Source organism: Amphibalanus amphitrite, unplaced genomic scaffold (genome assembly GCF_019059575.1).
Source record: "Amphibalanus amphitrite isolate SeventyFive unplaced genomic scaffold, NRLGWU_Aamphi_draft 000035F_arrow, whole genome shotgun sequence".
NCBI classification, from domain to species: Eukaryota; Metazoa; Arthropoda; class Thecostraca; order Balanomorpha; family Balanidae; genus Amphibalanus; species Amphibalanus amphitrite.
In genome coordinates, this window is record NW_024881531.1 from 67,535 (window position 1) to 88,075 (window position 20,541).

Below are 20,541 nucleotides of genomic sequence, written 5' to 3' on the forward strand. Positions count from 1 at the left end.
ATAGGTATATCTAATATCTTACGAGTTACTTCTACGAAACGTCAAGGGTGGCGTCATAAATCTGTTCAGCAATTAGCGTGTTTCGCATTCATCTGTCAAAACGCCGTCAAAGTGAAGGGAGTGACAGGCTAATCACCACTTGGGCGGCGGTATTTACCCGAAAGATTAGTTTGACCAAAATAACTACCATGAATACAAGTCTGTGCATAACAGTGACGGTGACGGAGATTGAGCACTGAACGCACGAATCCGGGGTCAATCGATGGAAAATATCGAAAATATATGTATGCTCGCATAAAAATGTGAGCTTAGGCATGGAGAAAGGCACTGACTGGATCGACTCGAATCGAATGCACTCGACCGATTACTCAGAACATCACGGTGACGGAACTAGACGATAACATGAGAAAAACATTAGATCACTTAGTTCGACTTTATCAGTGGCCATGGTCGAAAGTCAAAACAACGACATTCCTAGTTCTTATCCCCGGACGGCTGCTCCAGAGGACTAAGGCCAGTGACGACTGGGACAGAGTAGGGGAGACGAGGAGAGAGCGGGAGAGCGAGTGGATACACGGTCGGCGAGGCCCGCCTGGTCGGTCTCAGATAAACAGAGCGAGACGGCCCGCGCCGGCGACAGAGCGGGGGAGAGGGCGGAGAGGGGCAGGGGTGGCAGCACCGAAAACAAACCATCGTTTCCGAGCGTCGGCCCGTGCATCGGTCCGCGCCACGCGTAGTGGAAGGAGATAACGACAGGTACTGCCAAAGAGCGCGGCCCCACGCAGCTTGGCATCGATGTGCGTCACTGTCACGGGATCAGTAAATCAATACGGTGTGTCATTCTGGGGCACGGCAGAGTGGGCCAACGAGCACACTCTCGGTGAGGTCACGCAGGGGCGGATAGGGGCGAACCGATGTATGACCAATGTATGGAGGGCTGCCGTGGAGGCCACACTGTCTCACCTTTGCTGTATACGAAGGAGGCGGCACCCGGCACTCCGGCCGCCAGTCCTGCGGCGGCCAGCACCAGTAACCGCGCCTCCATCTCCGCCTACAGGCGAGACCGGCCCCGTGACGACCGCGGAGCACTCCGGCAGCACCACTGCACCTGTCACCGCCCCGCGCCGCCCGCACCGTCCCCGTCAAGGCGTCACAGCCGACCGTCGGAGCTCCACTGGGCCCGTATCGATTGGGGACGGCCGCCGGCGGCCGGGCGACGGCGCGCGTCGGCCGCCCCCGCCCCCGCCCGCGGCCCGTCAGCTGAGCGGCCCGCCAGCCGCCCAGAGGCGGCAGAATGAAATGGGACAGCTCAGCGCGTGCGGGGACCGGAGAGGCGGTCGGGCCGCGGGCCTTGTCAGCGCTGGCATTGTTTTTCAGTTCGGCTGAGATTGCAGGAACTGAGTGGATCTTGAAGAGGCGATCCACAGCCACTTGATGTCCTCGGATACTGCGGCAGAATTCTGATACGAATGAAACGATATCGCTTTATTTTTTTAACGAACACGCTTCATCTTTAAGAGCAGGCCGAGGTTGACCTGGGCCGTGGCTACAAAAGCTCAGAAATTTAATAATTATTGGACATTTCAGGGTGCACATAGCGCAAGTGGCGCCCATTACGAACAAAGGCATAACTTCAAAGAGAGACAAGCCGTTCGTCACCACCGAGTTGTGTCAAAATGAAACCCTGCGGCGGCAATAGTGCGCCGAGAGGGGCGCCATTCATCCACTGAATGCCCGGCTGGGCGTCTCTCTCACTCGAGTAGCCATCAAACATCATCAAACAATCACGTCAGGGCTCCGCAGCTCGATAACGAGCGGCAGGGCGTCAGCCGCAAACACGACTACCCAGCTCCGATGGGACCCGCTTCTCAGGCCCGCAGAGAAATCGTATATACGAATGAAAGACAAAGGGCTGAGTCGGTGGAGTCCCCAGACGAGAGAACAGCCCAATGTGGCTGGATATTAGAGAGAAAGGGCGGCAAAGGGTAGACGTTTCAATAAAATCGCAAAATCGGTTCAACTACGCTCCTCAACCTAATCCTTTCGCTACACATAAGCGACTTTAAAGGCCTACTTTAAAGGGACCCTCCCACCTTCAAAAAAGTTAATGAATTGGCACGAAAGTGATGTCGCTCGGTTCAGAAAGAGCGAAAACGATTATCTACCAAATTTCATCGAAAAATATTCACCGGTTTTCAAGATATTAGACTTTTACTTTTGTTTACTTTTTGGGATCTCCGCTGTTCCTAGCGACTTTATTTGAAAGTGCGGCATTTGTTGCGCGCAAAGCAGCATATACCAATGCGCGCTACCAAACGTTTTAGTAAAAGATTTAAAAATCGTTAGATCTCCGCTGACGTCACAAATTCTAAGGGGGCATACCAATGCACTAGCCCCTTAGAATCCGAAAACTGCAAGTTTGAAATTCCATATCTCCGAATTAAAGCATTTGTCGATGTTGTGAGTGCCCAAACCGGTATTTGCAGGCCATGGCCACCAATTTGGCTATCTCAACTCAAAACTAATGTTAAGGTGGGAGTGTCCCTTTAAATGAGAAGAAAAAATGAGCCAATCAAATGGACTAACATGAAAACCAAGAATCCTCCCAAGTTGCATTACTGCGATAAAAAGATAGAGGACCGTGACCTTAATTCGCGAACTTTTACTGACCTAAGACGGCCGCATTGACAGCTCACCATTACGACCATTCTCGCCTGGCTACGGCCGTTACCCGTCAGTTAATCACTGGGAGACCGTAAATCCAGCCCAATCAATCCTTCCCAGCCGCGGCTCCGGCCAATGGCGGCTCAACTCCACCGCTTCATCGTCTCTGGTCAGTTAGAAGTTCGTCGTTCGTTACCCCACATCGCACAATGTTCTGCCACATATATGTAGAATGCGACGTAGACCATGACCTAGCAAGACGATACGCTTACACAACAATACACACTACGTAGCGCATCCAACAAGCCCCAGGCCACCTGAGTTATGTTCTGTGTTATGTAACTAGCAAAAAAAGTTTCCGTGAAAACTGCGTCTCTGTTAGACTGGAGCGGCCACACTCACACTTCACAGTGATGTTTTCTTGGGGAGGGGCCCTTGGTCCAGTGCGTTACCTCTTAACAGCTCTAGGATGGTATGGATGTTGCACAGCACACTTCAAAGTACGTCAGGCGCTGTGGACTGTGGCGGCACTGGAGAGGATAGAGGCGCAAAGGTGCTGGTTGCTCGCATAGGAACGACAAATCGGTGATACGGAGCCAACAAAGGAACTGCGAATTCATCGGAGATACGACTCAGGGAGACAATGCTCGCGGCAAGGGAACCAGCGGAAGCGGCGTGAAGTCTGCGGCGACCGGGCCTGAGAGAGCGACTCTAGCAGCCGCGTCGCCGTCCTGAAATCAATACGGCGGCGGCTCAGTCGTCATCCCAGGCCGGAAATCCGGCCTGCCGGCCGACCGGTCACGCCACGGAGCCGCCGGAAGGTCGGCAGACGCCGCCCGAGAGACCGCCGGCCGGCCGGGCGCAGATCGCGTGCCGTCGCTCGCCGCCGTGAATCACGAACTGTGTCCGAGTGGCGGGCTGTGTGTACTGAGAGCCGTCTGAGCCGCCCCAAGGCGGTCCACAGTGACACAGCTGGAGTTGATGTTTTCACTTAGTTCACAGTTCACATAATGTTGGTGCGATGTTTGGCTGACTGAAGACCAGACGGTGACAACTGATTAATACCTCAGATATTCATTTTTTTTTTGTTCATAAAATCAATACACTTAGCGACACCAATACATGTGATGACTAAGGCCAAAATTGAACTTTTATTTGTACTAACTAAACAGCGCGACTAAATTGAACGGTTTCATACAGAAGTGAACACGAACCAATTGAAAGGCCGACCTCAGCACATCAGACCTTGAGCAGCTCCTCCACTCAATTCCCAGTGATCCCGCTATCGACCCTAACCGCCTGCGGCAATCCTCCGAGCCACGCCTTGGCCGAGTGGCCACCCCCGGCGGGCAGAGCTCCGCCTGCCTCCGGGCCTGCTGACACCGCGCCGATGCCGCTCAGCGCTGCAGTTCACGGTCAGCGGGCAGCGCGCTGACTGTGCTGATCTGTCCTGCGACATTGCGACCGAGCGGGAGACGGGGGAACGCAGCAGCGCGGAGACGGGAGAGATAAGTGGGTGCTGAGAGAGGGTTGAAGGGAAATGAGGGAAGAGAAAGAACCGAAGTTACTAGGCCGGGAGAGAAGCAATAATAAGAACGAATGTACGAAAGTACGTGTTGGAAGGATATTGAATTCGATTTTATCTCATCCATTCTACAATCATACTTGCTTGTAACCGTAATGTCAGGGTCACAAGTCACAACACATACACTGCCAAGAAGTAAAGCGGTCAGTGAACCAAGATAGCTCCTTCAGACTGTTTTACGGTACGACTCGCGCCCAGGGGTGTTATCTGATATTTCTACCAGATTGGTCGAATCCCGACACCCGATCACCAGTCAACACCACTAACATACTCCCAGAAGGCACCAGACGAGCTGCTGGGTGTATGTAGGGTTTTAGCTGGGATATAATTAGGATCAACACCCAACAATAAAACACAAGTACTCCCTACAGTGTACTCAACGCCCGGCGGACGAGGGAGCCGACAGGTATGAGAGCAGACAGCTGAGAAACGAAGCCTTTAGCGCGTCAAAGGCGTCAGCTGGGAAGCCTTTCAGCAAAGAAGCCTGTGGACAATGAAGCCGTGAAGTTTCGGCAGGTTATGTTTCAATGACGAGATGATGGTCAAACGCTCAGGTGAAAGGAACTTAACGGCAATTCGACACATCATTTGAGACTTCAATTTCATGAAGGCTTCAACGAAAGTAAATACGCGGAAATATTATTAAAATGACTTAAGCCGATCTACTTTCTCAGCAAACCAAGATCCTCACGACTCAATACGAGTAAGGTGCAAAAAATACATGATAAAATCTTCCATACATATAAACTCCGTCAGTAAAGTGAAACGACACCAATCATAGACGTTGAATTCTCGTAGTCTTCCAAAATTCATATGATCAATTCCCACACTCCGTAGACAGAAATCAAGACTGAGTCACAAAATAGATCGATTTATTGCACAGAGATGCAGTGCAGCAAAATAAACGCACAAGTCCAACGCTATTCTAGCTCGGCTTCACGGAAGCAGTCTCGAGAGATTCTAGAAACCGGAATCTGCCGAAGACGAAAAGAAGCATCGATCACACTCGCACTCACCATTCGATGGAAGACCACTACTCCGATGTCATAGCCATTCTCGTCATCACAGTCGCATGCTCTTGTATCACAAGCAGTCTTATTGGCGTCATACAGCGGGAACTGAAGAACGAACTATCAACAAATTAGTACGATTCTATACTAACCAGTCCCAGCCACGGTCCCCACTGAACTTCTGCCCTGATGAGTGGAATTCTCCAGCCCTTCCCACCTAGCATTCAAACGGACGTTCTCATCTCCCCATCTCCCTTTTATCGCCGCACCCGTGCCCTCCCGTGAACTACAGCCGACTCGCCTGCCATCTATGACGCTCGGCGCGCACTATAGACTCCGAAGACGGCCGCCAGGACGGCGCCCACGCCAATGGCCAACGGCAGGTATGTGGCCGCCCGCTCGGCCGCCATCAGCGCTCGCAGCCGCAGCGGCACGGCCGCCACGCGCTGGAAGGCCTTCCGCTGCTGCGCGCGCCGCAGGTAGGTGGTCAGGTGAGGCCGACACCGCGTCACCAGCCGCTCCTCCAGTCCCAGCAGCCAGATACGGTTCAGCAGCACGCAAAGGTCGATATCGGCCAGTGTGAAACTGGGCCCGCACAGCCACCAGTTGACACGGTCTGAAACCACGGCGGGGTTAGCCATCAAACAGCGTATCCATAGAGTCAGATGTACCAGCCTGGCGCTTGTCATATGCCACAAGTCCATTCGACTAGGGAAGGAGAGAGATGTATCGATAAATAAACAAAAAGGACGGGCTACGAATTACATAATACATTTGCCGACTCACTTACTGATCGAGGATTAGCCAAAGACATATAACACACATACGTTAACAGCCAATATTTTAAATCTAACATAACCATCCCTTAGCCCTCCCATTGGGGCACCTCCCTCTCTCGCACGACTCTCTCTCCCTCTCTCGGCTCACCTCCAACATGTGTGATGAGCTCGTCCTCAACCCTCTGCAGGTACACCTCCACGCCCCGGACCGCCTCCCCGTACCGCTCCGGGTTCCGTATGTCGGCCGTGAAGCCGGCGAAAAACTCGAGCTTCTTCTCGAGCTCGGGCCGCGCCTCAGGCACCGCTGACATGGCGCGGTCCACCACCGCCTGCAGATTGTCCATCGACGAGGTGGCTGCCGGAGACAGGTGGGGATGGTGGTGAAACTTCATACAGGTGCGCTAATGATATATCATACGCTATAAACGTTTTTATGGGTACCCTTTCTTGGTTTATGTCGGAAAATTCATTGGGAAGCTCCTATTTCTTCAAACACAAGACCGCATCATCAAACTACATCCACGTACATACGTAATTCATACAACCTCGGAAAAAATAAATCACATTCCCACCATCCAGCCAACCGCGCACCAATGCTCCAGTATCACCATCCGTCTCACCCCTTCACCTCACTCGTCTCACCCTTTCACCCCTCCCGCCCGTTGTCTCACCCTGGACGCGGGCGCGCAGCACCAGCTGCGGCAGACGGACGTTCTTCCTCAGCTCCTCGTTGTGCATCGTGCCGTAGCTGAACACCGGGATGTTGAGGCTGGAGAACGCCTCCGTGAACTCCTGCACCTTGCGGTACATCTCGGAGCTCTTGTCGGATGGCATCAGACGCGGGTATTTTCCTGGATACCCGAGATCGACGTCAATTATTTTTAGCGAGTGATCAACGAACAATATATCGATATATGATGATCCATGCTGACCTTTTCAGCTATTAACGGTACAGTCGTTACATATTGGCAAACTAACCTAAATATGACAGTGCAATTGCATGTGTTGTGTGTTTCAGAAGGAATAAATTAGGTAATCAGCCAACTTTTTTTTTGTTACCCCACCCTTTTCCTTGTGACCCAAAGCAAAGTATCACATCTTATTTCCACAAGTATTCAACTGACCACCCCAGTCAAACTTCCAGGCATATTCCAGGCTGTAGCTGTGACTGACCTCCACTGAAGTTGTCCTCCAAGTACTCCATGATGAGAGACGAGTCGGGGAACACCTTGACACCATCCTGCAGAGTGGGCACTGCGCCGTTGGGGTTCAGGCGCAGGTACTCTGGCTGGTACTGTTCAGCTGCCATCAAGTCAACAACCACAGGCTTGAAGTGCAGACCCTTCTCTAGAAGAGTGAAGAGCACCTGCGGCATCAGCATAGCGAGGTAGTAACTGATGTCAGAGGGGTGAAGAGATAACATAAATTGATATTATGTTGTTCATAGTAGTGATGAGGTGCACTGCACCTGCTGTCATTATGAGAAAATATTAAGCACATACAGACCTGATCATTGCATTGCTGCCACATAAAATTTGATAACAAGAATATAAACTCGGAAGAATTAATTCATGAATTCATGATCATTGTCGCATACCTAACATCTTTTTAGTTTTGTATACCTATTATTACAACATCTTTTACATGTAATTGGAAATCATTGCTGGGTGAAGTCCGCGCTCACACTAGGCAATACAGTAGCTTTTGATCATGATCAGTTAATTCATTTTCTTAGCTTACCCGGTGAGAGTAGAATGATAAGGGATGATAGTATAACTTGAGTGTTCCATTTCCATTCATTTTTGAGTCTGTGATAAAGCGTAGCCCAGCTAGTACAAGAACGGACACGTCTTTCTAATTAAATTTGCCAATAACAGTACAAAACCATCCTCCGCTCAGCCCCCTTCACAAAACAACTTCAGTGATGACACAAAAGCAAAACATAAGCGATGTTTATATTCCTTGAAAGAAACAACCATACGCTTTTTCTATGACGTCATTTTACTTTGGCGAATCAAATTCTTGTATTTGTGTTTCTTTGACGTCATTTGCATTGATGGCAGAAATAAGCCAATGAAAACTCGGTATTCATTTAGAGGCTGATACCAATCACCTTGATTTGAGACAGTTTCTGATGATATGTTTCATACATGGCGCACTCAAACATCTGTTTTTTGGGGATGGGTACCGATCATAACAAAGACATAGATCACAGAAGTGCAAGACACAACGAGCTTCAGCGAGCCTGCTTGCGCACCACTTATTTCCTGGGAGCTAGGACGATAAAATACTGAAAACCTCCAAGGCCTTCTACAATGTGTGATGCTGAGGTGAGTGAAGCAGTTGAAAGTAGTAGGTAGGTATGAAATGGAAGATGCTGGATACTTTTTGATTATTTGGTCTATGATTGGCATAACATGTAATAATCTCTCTTCTGCTACCATCCCTGCATTTATTCTATGCCATGACCCACGTCACATCCACAGGATGGTGAGGGAGAGGTGTTTGAAATCACTGATTTCACCTCTGCTTCGGACTGGGAGCGGTTCATTGGTTCTGTCACTGAACTCCTGCATGAGTGGAAGGCTGACAAGGAGCCTCTCACAGCTCCTGAAGGAAAGGAGACACCTACAGCAACACCTTCCCGGCCCACCCTGCAACAATCTGAGGTCGATTTTGCTGGTAAGGATCTGTTAGGAGCAGGAGAGGATGCTGCTGTGTGGTGACAGTGACACTGGTGAACAAGATCCACTTTCTGAGCATTGCATCTTTTGTGTTTGGATTGATGCATAACTATTCTGTCATGATGTGATTTTGGAGGATTTATGTTTCCAAAGAAGAAGATTTACTGGCTATTTTGCAGAAATCATGGTAGTTTTGGAGGTCAAGAGGCATATAGCCCAACATTTCAATGTTTAAATAAGGATTTTTTCCTACACTGACGTGCCACGCCCCCTGGCTTTACAGGTTGCCGCTTCATCGTAACATTCGTCGACCTTCCCGGCCGAGCGGAGCGTCGCTCCAGCGTGCCCTCGGCCCCCTCTGCCGACCCCTCCGTCCCCTCGGGCGCTCCGCCGGCGTCCCCACGGTCCGGAGAGGACAGTGATGACGAGCCGGAGCGTCTGCCGCCGGCGCTGGACGAACTGCGCTCAGCCGCCGCCGACTTTCGGCCCGGCGCGGCGGCGCACCCGGTGGCGGAGGCGTTTGGCGTGCGGAGGTTCATCACAGTGCGTCCCAGCGCCGAGCCGGGCGTCAACAGCGAGAGCAAGGCGCGCATCCTGCTGAGCTCGCTGCACATGGCACTGCGAGAGGCTGCCTGGTGGGTGTCGGGACGAGGAGCTTTGGGAGGGCAGGGTAAAGGGAGGGGTAGCCAGAGGGATTCATATGTGTGGAACCTTGTCTCAACTCTCAAGGTATGTGATGAGGTGTAAGTTTTTTCACGCTGATTGTGTGGCAGACGGTAGTATTATTTGTGAAAATGCTATTTTTTTCACCATAAAGCATATTGTTCATAATCGTTATTATGCCCGATCTATCGACTTTCGTCCTCAGCTGCGCCACTAGGGAGGGAGGGAGGGAAGCAAGATGCTCTCGCAACTGTCGCTGCTTAGGAGACGAGAACGAGCAAGAATCCTCGTGCGAAATATAAACGGGCACAAATTGCCCGGTGGAAATAAGAGTGAATGACAACATCGATGAATTAGTCGTCTTTTGACCGGAGACCGATCTCTGCTCGGCAGGGACATTCCGATGTTCGTTCAGGTGCACCGGCTGGCGATGCAGTACTTCATGGGCACCTGCGTGGGAGAAGGTGTTCTGGTGGAGTTCCACACGATTCTGCTGAAGCGCGCCCCGTCGCATCTCTACTACCTTTCCGGTAAGTCGAACGAGGGATTTTAGTATGGGCCAAGCTGTCATTAACTACCGAGGAAGCTGAACATTTGCGACATTTGCGCACTCCCTTTCTCTCAAACCTCGCTCTGTTTCCCCCTGACCAGCCATCCCTTTCCATCCCCTTGCAGGCCTGCTGGACCTGTTCAAGCAGAAGCTATCCAGCCGCGCGGTACCGGCCGTGTCGGTCTCCCTCCGTCTGCAGTACACGGTGGACGACTTTGGACCGCTGACCTACTGCGGAGAGGCACCGGACCCGGCTGAGCTGGAGGCCGTGCTGCCTGACCTGGACGGAGAGACTGCGCTGCCGCTGGACGCTGCTGAGGGACTCGAGCCGCTGGCGTGAGTGGGTGGGGTTGGGTAGGGTGATGAAGAGCTTTAGGGTTAGCTTAATGACGTGGCTAACTGGGCTTGCAGCCTCTCAGGAGACCGCAGATGCAGCCTGGCTGCCCATGATAATTTTCTGCGATTTTACTTTTACTTTTAATTATTATGCCTATTCACATATTATGTATGTACATGCGGGCTAACATAAATGCACAAACGCTTGTTCCTCGCCTTCTTTCAATTGTCTTTGAGCGTGGCTGCCGCCATGGTTTGTTGTATGCGGCACGCATTGCACGTGACCGCAGTATGCATCGCGCTGCTCCGTTCTGAGTCTACCGTTTCTCTCAAACGTAACCTAGAGCTATCTGCGAACGTAACCTTGCCGGAATATTCTCCTCTGACGTGTCTTTTTTCATCGGCAGCGGCCTGGACCTGATGGCCTGCTGGCACCAGGTGGCCGAGACGCTACTGGTGGAGGACTCTTACAGCCAGCTGAATCCGCGCCACGCGCCCCTCTGGAGGGTCCGCGCACGGCCCGCAGGTCAGATATGTGTCGGGGCAGTACTCTGAGCTTGATATCAATGGAGGAGTGAGTAACTTTGAGGTGGGATGTGATAAAGATGCGATGGGTCTGAACCAGGGATCACAGCGAGTGGTATGAACTTTGGCGTAGTTTACACTGACTTTTCCCCTAGTACGGCCATTGAATAGGTCTAGCCAGCGCCCGCCACCTTCTTCCGCATCATCTCTTGCCTCGAATTGTTGATGCAATAGTTCTGTCACACGTGCGCTATTGCATTCAGGTTTATGGAAGTGCCAACGCTGGGCGAATTGCCAAGTTGCAAAAAGTTATAAATTTCGCAGCAAGAGTAGTATCAGGAAGACGAAAATATGACCACATTTCTGATTGTATCGATTCATTGGGCTGGCTACCGGCCCAAAAGCTCGTCAATTACTCGGACCTGTGCCTTCTGCACAAGATCTGGGGAACAGGACAGCCGGATTCAATAGCTCAGTACCTTCACACTAATCGCGACAGAACGTTACGTGACACGCGCACATCGAACTATCTTAGCTTGCCACGTATAAAAACGAATCATGGAAAGCGTACTTTTATTTACCGATCTGTTACACTGTACAATAAGCTTGTTATAGCCGAGGGTGCAGACAGACTTACGCTGAGCCAATTCAAAAAGCACCTAAAGCTTTCTAGATTACAATGATCATAGCTCGGAGAAGGTGATTTTTAGCTGTTTTATCAGGTGTCGCAGTATTTGATTTTAACAGTGTTGTGTGTTGTTCGTTATGAAGTGTTTACTGACAACGACCAGGGAATAGCCCATTTTATGCGGATCTGGTTTGCTACTGTGACAATAAACAATAAATAATTGACCACTGTCTTCTCCAAGTTCTAACCCCGCGCGACGTCTGCTCTGCTCTCTCTCTCTCCCCACAGCGCGTGCGGTGGGACTGCTCGGACTGTGCCTGAAGGACGTGTGGATGTTCTGTCACCGGAGGGACACCTTTGAAGATCTCGTGGGCCGCGCCATAATCGACACACCACCGCAGGGTTAGTGAACCGCAGGATAGTGTGAACGGGATGTGGGCCCGATATTTTATGTGCACCCGTGCGGTCGGCTCGTACGGTTGTGGTCCTGTGGAAGTTATTTTTTGCTAACAGATGATTTATGTAGGTACCAAAGATGATTAGAGGTATTTGACGATGGTGATATGTAAATAGCACGGTATGCTAGTACGGTATTTTGATCGACATTCGCTTGACGTTTTCCATGAGCTTTGGCTTATATTTGTTGTCAAGTCGCGATTCCAGTGGCTACCACCAGTCTTTGTTTGATACAGAGTCACATACAGTACTGGCACCTCCAGTCAGCTAACAACCTCTTCTCGTCACCAGGTCAGGCGCCGGACGTCACAGCGGCCCTGTCCCGTCTGACCGGGCCGGGCGGCCGCGCCGGAGCCGTGTCCACCCGATCCACCCACCACCAGGCGGGCCACAGACACCTGGACGATACCACCGAGTATGTGGACCGGCTGTGCGAGCAGCTCTTCAACCAGGAGGTGGGTGATCAGCGTGGCTGGATTGACGATGTTGATTGTCGATAGTCAAGAGAATGATCTTGGCAGTCGGGTTTTCGTATTTCTCATGAGCTGAAACGACCTATAAACTTTCGAAATGCTTTATGAATCATTCTATAGTTTTTATCGACGATCTGTTTCGCTCTCAGCTAATGATTTTAGCTGGTTTGATGGCGGGTTATACGACGAATAGATTTGCCGGACGGTGGGTGGCCCGCTACTAGTCCAGCGTTGGATGAACCATTGTTTCTGTATTCCACCAGGAGGTGGCGCCACCACCGCCTGCCGTGCCTGCCAGCCTGCCCCGCTCAGTCAAGGTAAGCAGTAGAACTTCTCCCAGAGGTCTGCGTTATGTTTATCAGGGAATGTGTTACGTATTTATGAATCTGGCTGCTTTTGTCAAAGCTGTATTGCACTGTCGGACTGTCCGTTTCTTTTTGTCGCGACATTCTCTGCTGACCGTTCTGCCGAGCAGTGAATGACCTTGTCCATTTCCGAGCTCTGTGGCGTGCAGTCACTGTCGTGGCCTGTTCCGCCCCATTGGACAATACCTAATGCAACCGTGAATGACCCGCACCATTCCGCACTCGTGGCTGTCCTTGTTTTGCGAGTGTGCAACTCATGCAGTGCATGTTTGTCGCTGTTGAACAGTGACTATTTATACAATGCTAATGGGCATATTGCACACATGTTGCATGTATTGCAAGGCAAGACCAACTCTCCAACAGCTGAAACCCGACCAGACTTCTTTAGCAATACTACTGAAGACATTTTGAAATGTTAAGAAAGTCACATATTCATTTGTCTAGTGACTGGGGATGTCTTTATTTGCAAATCAGTGTTTTTAACGCATGGCAGCACACGGGTGGTCAGTTTCAACATAGCTGTTGTAGTACGAGCGACTATGTGCAGGGAAAGCCTATTTTGTTACATGCTGCTTAACCCTCGCATGTGTGCGGCGTTTGCCAGCTTCTAATGTGTAGGGGGGGGGGGGTCGGTTGGACCCCCCCTTGCCGTTTGGCCCCTGATCGAGCTAGAGCTTCGCGGAAAAAACGAGCGTGTTGCCCGTGACGAGAGGAAGCCGATAATACCCAATTTTAAGGTCCTAGGTCATTGGTTGACCCTCCAGGTCAGGTCAATGACCCAAAGTAGGGAAAATCGGGACCTGTTAGAAAGTCGTAAAGTGTGGCTGCTAAGGGGTTTTTCGGGGTGCTGATCACGAATATCGTGTTAGTTTTGATCACAGATGATGTCTTGAAGCATTTAGACCAGGTCGGGTCAGGTCAGGTCAGGTCAACCAGTAGGCGTCGTGACGGGTATTCGTAGTACGTGTCAACCGCCTCTGACAGCTTCGTAACATGTTACGAAGTCACCAAAACTACTTCGTAAATGTTCAAATGGTTGCTAAATTCGAATTCAGCTCCAAAAACTAGCCTAGAAACATGTAAAACTCGAAAAAGTGACCCGAGGTCACCCGAGGTCACCAAAGGTCAATGACCTGACCTGACCTTCAGGTGACCTTGACACACACGGGAGTAACATCAAATCACATGTTTGAACGTTTGAAACCACGAAAAGCTTGCAAACACGCGGCTAGTGCGAGCCGACATACGCGAAATCGCGATTCCGGCCAAACATGGTCTCGGAAAAGAGGTCACAGGTCAAAGGTCATTTGGGTCAGGGTCATGAAATTTTCAGGGTAGGTGTAAAATTGATCAATGCGAGGGTACTGAAAGTTTCGTCGCGATCGGCCGCTTTTTACGCGAGTTATTCGCGAAAAACCATGGGGGGGGTCCATCCGACCCCCCCCCTACACATGCGAGGGTTAAATTACTTGGATATACTAATTAATCTTTTGCATGTATGACATTTCAGTCGCTTGCTCATGATTGTCAAATTTTCTACTATTCAGGAACTTACATTGATGGCAGGGCAGCCTGCAATCCTGTAACGAGTTGTAATATTGCTGCCTCTTTTAACGCGATGCAATCTTGCATCGTCCCTGCGCCTCGCTGATCAGTCCCAAGAGGCGTCCATAAGAGGTGTTTTGGTGACCTTTCTCTTCACAGATTCCGAGCAGTAGCTCACACGCAGTGCAACTTGTTACACCGGTTGGTGTTGGCCTTTTGATTCCTAAATCATTTTCCTTCATACTCTGATCTGGGAAAAAAATCCGATCGAAGGAAGCAGCATGCTATCTGAGGTAGATACTAAATACCATTCTACCTCTTAGTATGGCCAGTAGCTCCATGTATCTCCATCAGTCTCCACATTCCGCCATCATGTCACTCTCAGCTCTGACCCCTCCACATCAGGTCACGTCTGACCCCCCTCCCTCCCGCAGACCCAGCTGTCCGAGGTCAAGTCCAGCCGTCCGGGCGACCTGCTCTGGCGACTGGCGCGCGTCGTCTGCCTCCTGGCCCGCTCGCGCTCCTCGTCCCTGCTCTGCCGGGTGTGGGAGCGCTTTCTGCAGCAGCTGAGAGGCCACTGGGAGACCGTCCAGCCCGTCCCAGGGTCAGTCACGGGGAACAGTCACCTTACTCTAAATACTCATTCACCCGAGATATATGAGCAACGTAAATGTGCGCTTCAAATGGACTTACAACTTAACTTCAATATGAGACCCGTTTGTGATGCTCATTTACTTGCTCAGGTATCTGTGGTAAGTGTTTCAGTCACTGATCTATTTACCACCCTCCCTTAAGTCACCGTCGTAGTCACCGGTGGGACAGAAAGGTAAAATACATCCTACATACAATTTCAAGGAGAGGTCATTCACAAAGTATTTTAAAGGACAGAAAGGTAGTTTTAACTGATTCATGGCGTCACTTACAAAATCTTAAAACAAGACTCAGGCATTGATTATGTCCCTGGTCGGTCGAAGGAATAGTGGTTGCTGCAGACACCAGTCTATAGGCGCTTATCGTGACTCGGGCTTAGACGGACTTACACGGGACACCGGCTCTCACTCTTTCAACGTTTGTTTGATCCCGTTTTAAACCGATTAGTTCTTATTTATAGACTGTATATTATAGTTGTATATTTTTTACACTTCACCGGTACATGTTGTATGCTTACTTTTTGCCTAGATTCTCAAGAATTACGTCTGTTTCTGGCTTCGTTATCGCATGATATCTCAATCTGCTAAACTGCCGGGCTGCTTAGCCGGGGCTGCGGCGGTGGCAGTGCAAAGTAGCGTAACACTATTATCGCGTTTCATTGATCGATAAGATCTTAAATACTGACCGTAGGAGCTTAAAGTGACACCTTCCTGTGTTTCTTTATTGTCGAAATTTTCCTACTCACGCCTGCCCTCATTACACTAAAGCGACCTTCACAAAGCCTAAGCAAAAACCAGCAGCGCCTGATACCAATCGATCGGCAAGGCATGCGGGCTGCCCCGATATAGGAGCTAGACCGCTGTTTTGCGGCTGACTGGTGGTGCATAAAACTGGTATGCGACCAGTCATGTTGGCCTAGCTCGGTGCTGGTGGTGGTAGCGTGGACAGGGCAGGGGTGAAAAACTGGTCACCGTGACCGCGCCCCCTTCCCCGACTCAGTCGCCGGGTCAGCAGGTCACGAAGTCGGGGGCCGGTGTCCAGCTGGTGGGCAGGCTAAACGGACTCAACGAATAATGCGGGTAAACAGTACACGGTTATCATCGATGCTAAACGAATGAAACAGACGGGTCAAACACTGCTGGTTAGCTTGTTACATGTTTGGACGACTGCGATGCTGGTATCATCGTACAGCTTATTGAATATCATGGTCTAACATACCTACCTACCTTTTTGGCTCTGAACGCCCCGCTGTGGCCTCTGACCGTAGCCAGTGTAGGTTCCAACGCCTTCCAATCTGCCTGTGAAAATAATTGCGGTGCCTACTCGGCCGCGAAGTAAGCGACTCTTGCCGTGCGGGGCTCGAGTATGCAACGTCATTCAGAGGTGATAAGTCTCAGGCGCTGTTTCGCCGCTCGAGTGAACCTGGCACTAAATCTGTGTCCAATCGACGAGATGGCTGAACCTCACTCTCTGGGAATGCTTCCGCGATGGAGTCGCGTACATAGTGCTGTGGGAAGTCAAGCATCGCGCTTTTAAAGTATTTGTAATTGAAAAGTAAAGTATTTGAACGCATTTTCTGAAGCACTAAGTCAGTAAAATGGTACGTCTTGTGGAATACGTGTGGGAGGCATTATTTTCACCGTCATCGTATGCATTGGAAACTTTTATGCATCGTTCTTTTTATACATACATTGGAAGCTACAATTCAATCGAACTATCTTTACTCCAGCAGAACACAGGTCGTGCATTAAACATTCCCCATAATCCTGATGCGCTCGATTTGTAGAGCTATCCATCCACGCGCATATTTCTCGGCCGCATCCGCGCTGGCTTCAGACATATCTCGGCAAGTCGGCACTCAGTGCAGTGTCTGCACTCTGCACCCGCCGATCTCCGACCGATCAAAGTCGGGAACACTCAGGGGTCACTCTCTGCGCGTGCCCAGCACTCCCGTCCACCTACCGGTGGACGAGCCACGTGCTGGTGGTGATCGGGGACCGGTCTGTAGAGGGTAACGTCCTTCAGTAGCTCCGGCAGCCACGCCGCCGCCGACTGGTGCGGAGTCTGAATAACGGCATCGGGGTTCTGGAGTGGACTCTGCCTGTCCACTGCCGCCACCGCTGCTCAGACGATGGCCGTGAATCTGTGGTGAGCACGACTGGCGCCGTCACGTCACGTCTGGTCACGTCTCGTCACGTGTCCGGAGTCGTCACGGTCGGCCGCGCGCGCTGCTGGCCGCCAGGAGGCTGCGGTTCTCCAGAGAGCGTCTGGGCGGCATCGGGCTGTAGCCGGGGCGTCAGCGCCGCGCCGGACCAGTGTCGTCATGCATGATTGGCCAGTGAATGACCTCGGAGGCTGGAGACGGAGACTGGGGTCGGCCGAGGCCCTCGGGGGACCGGTAAAGACGGGGAAGTGGTGGGAGATGAGTGGTGTGAGACTGGTGACCGTTAGACGCAATGCCGCGGGGCGGCCAGCGATGCCGGGGTGGGGTGAGTCCGTATGTAGGAAGGGAACAGTAAAGTGTTTTATTTACTGATAGATGGCCTTTATCGGCATGCCGACCTGTTGTGGCGGTAGGCTTCCCTGGAAATCTGGGATAGACGGTCTCTGCTAGCGGTTACTATTGACACCGTGGGTCTGACGATCACTTATCCAGTGTCCATAGGAGGAGCCTTGGAAACTTATCTTCGGTCTTGGGAGACTTATATCCACTTCGATACTTGCTACGGACGGTTGGCAGTGTAGTGGTTAGAGAGCGAGGTATTCCTGGAAGCTCCTCTCACCTACCGTGATGTGGAAACTGGTGTGTTTCTACAGTCATTTTAAGTTTACTATCGGCGACGAGTATCTCAGGCACGCTTCCCTAAAAAAATGAAAATGTTTCCTCATCGTGGACACATAGTACATTTGGAGATAGTCGATTAGAGTGACGCTGTGTCTGTAATGTTCACGCGCTAACAAAGTGGCTAATCACCTTATCACGGTCTGCTGTCACAACACAGGCCAGTCCATCTGCTAACGGATCGGAGATGGAGCGATTGGTCGTCCAAAACATCCATCGTCATCAGGGAACTGACGTTCTACGGCCATGTCGGTTGGATGACGAGTGCTGGTGTGATCTCAGCCCACCCCACACCTCTTCTTTCGGCTACCCTTTTCTGGCTCTTTCCGTATTCCTCTTCCTCTTTTTCGTGACTTATTTATCACTCCTCTTATGGTCTTTTCTCCTCTTACTCTCAACTACTCTCTTAACATTATCGATGCTTACTTTTCTTTCTGTTTTCTACTCGGTGTTCTTTCCCCTTTCTCTCTTTCCCTCTTTTTCCCTACCAACCTCATCTTTTCCCCCTCCCTCCCTCCCCGTCGGCGCCGCCCACCGTTGTTCTACGCTGTCCGTCCACCCCCGGCTTTATGAATGAATGCTACTGTCCAGTGCCCAGCGTCCAGTGTCACACGCAGCACGTCCGGTCATGCCCACTGTCCAGCCACGGCCACCGCCGCTGCCGCGGGAGACGCGTTCTGTGGCTGTTGACTGACCCGACTGCCGGGGGTGTTGGGGAGGGGTGCTGTTGTTTGACTGTCGACAATTGGTGATGGCGTTTGGCGTAAGTGGGTTTGGGTGTAGATTGGCTATGATTGGACACGCTTACCAGGCCAGAATTACGGTCTTTCTCCACTCATTTCATGACATATTCAACACCGTACTTGTTATCTTTCACACCCGCCGTTACTGTGCAAAATTGGAAAAATATGTGTTGCCCACTGCACGGGGATTTTGACGCTAGTCTCCATCTCCGTCTCTGTCTCCGTCTCCGTCTCCGTCTCAGTCTCAGTCTCCGTCTCCGTCTCCGTCTCCGTCTCGCTGGCCGGTGCCATTGTTTATTGAACGTCCAGCGGAACAGTCAGCTCGGCCAATTGGTTCCGGCGAGTCGCGCGCCTAGCGGTACTGTGTAAACTGGCGTCACGGAGACCGGAGACGGTCGGCGTGACCTCAGCAGGGCCGTGAGACCGCCCCTTGGCCCCTCCCTCCGGACAGTGCGTGTGCCGTGGGCGATTGTTTGTGCGTGTTTGGTGGTGGAGGGGTGGATGCGTGTGTGTTGTGTGCGTGAGAGTTACGTGCGCGATTGCGATTAGACGCGCGTGTGTGAATGTGTTAAACGGTTTGGTAGGGAAGTTTTCCGGTGGTCGTGTGGCGGAAAAGTGTACTTCTTTGTGCGCCCCGGTGTTCGAAATTTGCGTTGGCATCTGGTAATGGAGCATCTCTTGCGGCACTAGCAAACATGGATTCCTGGTAGGACTTTCTGACTTCCTTTACCTGGGCGTCGTAACGCTTCACACCACAAACGACTGATCCGTGAAAGGTCCCGTGCTTCTGCGACTCAGCTGGTCCCATGTCGCTGCACCTGCCTGCGTCACCACCGGATTCACTCAGCATGCATTATACATGACGCTCATGTAAAGCGGCGCAGAGATAGTATCGCTCTCGCTCTCTGGAGCCGGCCGTGCGCCTCTGCTGTCGTCAGCCACGGTCAAGGGCGGGCAAGGTTGACGGTGAACTCTGCTGTACAGCGTGGACGTCTAGCACGCTTCAGCTGAAAGTCGCTGATGCTAACGGTTTTGTGAGTCTCGTGAGGGTCTCATGACCACGGGTCAGTATTTGAATGCATGCTTTGTGCTGGGCGTTTGTGGACACAGCTGTTGGTGTGGTCTGCGGCTGTGTCGGTGACTGCTGGAGGCACCCCAGCTGTCGTGTACGAGAGTTCTTTGGTAGAGTGAATAGACGGAATTTCATCGGGTAGCAACCATCCTATACTGCGAGAAGGCGTTAATGGACTTCCTAACTTATTGGCTATACAAACTCGGTGAAATAATCTGCCGCATTCTTCAGCTTCCCAAACAAGCACTCCTGCTGTTAGAAGACCCCAGCCTGCGGTGAGGACATCTGTTCTGTCCCAGTCTGCGGCTGGCTCCGTCTCCACCAGTCCCATACGCGGCACGCGGGGTGCGCCGACCGGCCATCTGCCGCTGCCCGGTGCCAGAGTGGGTCCTTGACCTCCGCTGGCTGTGGCTGGCGACCTACCCTAGCTGCAGCGCCGCCCCGGCGTGGCTCGGGCCGACCCGGCGCGGCGGGCCGGCGGCGCCGGGAGGCGGGCAGTCTCGTCAGGGTTGACTGGGTTTCTGGCCGGCCGATGTCAACATCGGGGTGCTGCAGAGGTCATCGCCCCCCCCCCTCCTGGTCAGACCAGGGTCACCGACCGGTCACTGGAGGGGGGAAGGGGGTTGGGGAACAGGTGTGCCGCATGGCTGGAGTTGGAATGAACAATGAGCAATGCTTTGGGCAGGTGGTGGCGGGATGGTGAACCGATCTCCAACAGCCACTAGTGATACAGTAAGTACTCTCTTGTCACTACCTGCCCTCAGAGGCTAGGGCTGACCTTTGGTGGTCAAACCTTGTCGCTTTGTGGTCGGGGATCAGGTAGCTCACTCAATTCTAGCAGCGTGATGAATTTGAATAGAGCAAATAGCCACTTTTAGGGCCCCATGACTCCTCGTAATGATGCGAAAACTGATGGTGACTGTTATCATAAATATGCCCCTGACTTGGGTTTACCCAAAGTTAAACATGT

At 51.6% G+C, this 20,541-nt stretch overlaps 3 protein-coding genes across 3 annotated transcripts in view; 1 reads left to right on the top strand and 2 right to left on the bottom strand.

The window, feature by feature from the left end:
- LOC122370581 overlaps window positions 1-1,207 on the bottom strand; it is a 32,603-nt gene extending 31,396 nt beyond the window's left edge. Inside the window, exon 1 of the mRNA XM_043346287.1 lies at window positions 964-1,207. Coding sequence (XP_043202222.1) covers window positions 964-1,045 — 82 coding nt within the window. The 5' untranslated portion in view covers window positions 1,046-1,207. The remainder of the gene's footprint in view (window positions 1-963) is intronic.
- Window positions 1,208-5,104: 3,897 nt separating this feature from the next.
- Window positions 5,105-8,075, bottom strand: LOC122370706 (ganglioside-induced differentiation-associated protein 1-like). Its single transcript, XM_043346548.1, has 5 exons — window positions 7,779-8,075; window positions 7,212-7,404; window positions 6,710-6,889; window positions 6,187-6,393; window positions 5,105-5,875 (listed from the first exon to the last, which is right to left on the bottom strand). Exons 1-5 carry the CDS (start codon window positions 7,836-7,838, stop codon window positions 5,568-5,570), a joined length of 948 nt encoding a protein of 315 aa, XP_043202483.1. The 5' UTR covers window positions 7,839-8,075; the 3' UTR covers window positions 5,105-5,567.
- A 139-nt stretch (window positions 8,076-8,214) lies between these two features.
- The window catches only part of LOC122370713 (rab3 GTPase-activating protein catalytic subunit-like), a 52,201-nt gene continuing 39,874 nt past the window's right edge, over window positions 8,215-20,541 (top strand). The window contains exons 1-10 of the mRNA XM_043346559.1: window positions 8,215-8,368; window positions 8,525-8,720; window positions 9,006-9,357; window positions 9,779-9,915; window positions 10,061-10,271; window positions 10,679-10,797; window positions 11,713-11,826; window positions 12,172-12,335; window positions 12,617-12,670; window positions 14,698-14,867. Of these exons, the coding sequence (XP_043202494.1) occupies window positions 8,354-8,368; window positions 8,525-8,720; window positions 9,006-9,357; window positions 9,779-9,915; window positions 10,061-10,271; window positions 10,679-10,797; window positions 11,713-11,826; window positions 12,172-12,335; window positions 12,617-12,670; window positions 14,698-14,867 (1,532 nt within the window). The 5' untranslated portion in view covers window positions 8,215-8,353. The remainder of the gene's footprint in view (window positions 8,369-8,524; window positions 8,721-9,005; window positions 9,358-9,778; window positions 9,916-10,060; window positions 10,272-10,678; window positions 10,798-11,712; window positions 11,827-12,171; window positions 12,336-12,616; window positions 12,671-14,697; window positions 14,868-20,541) is intronic.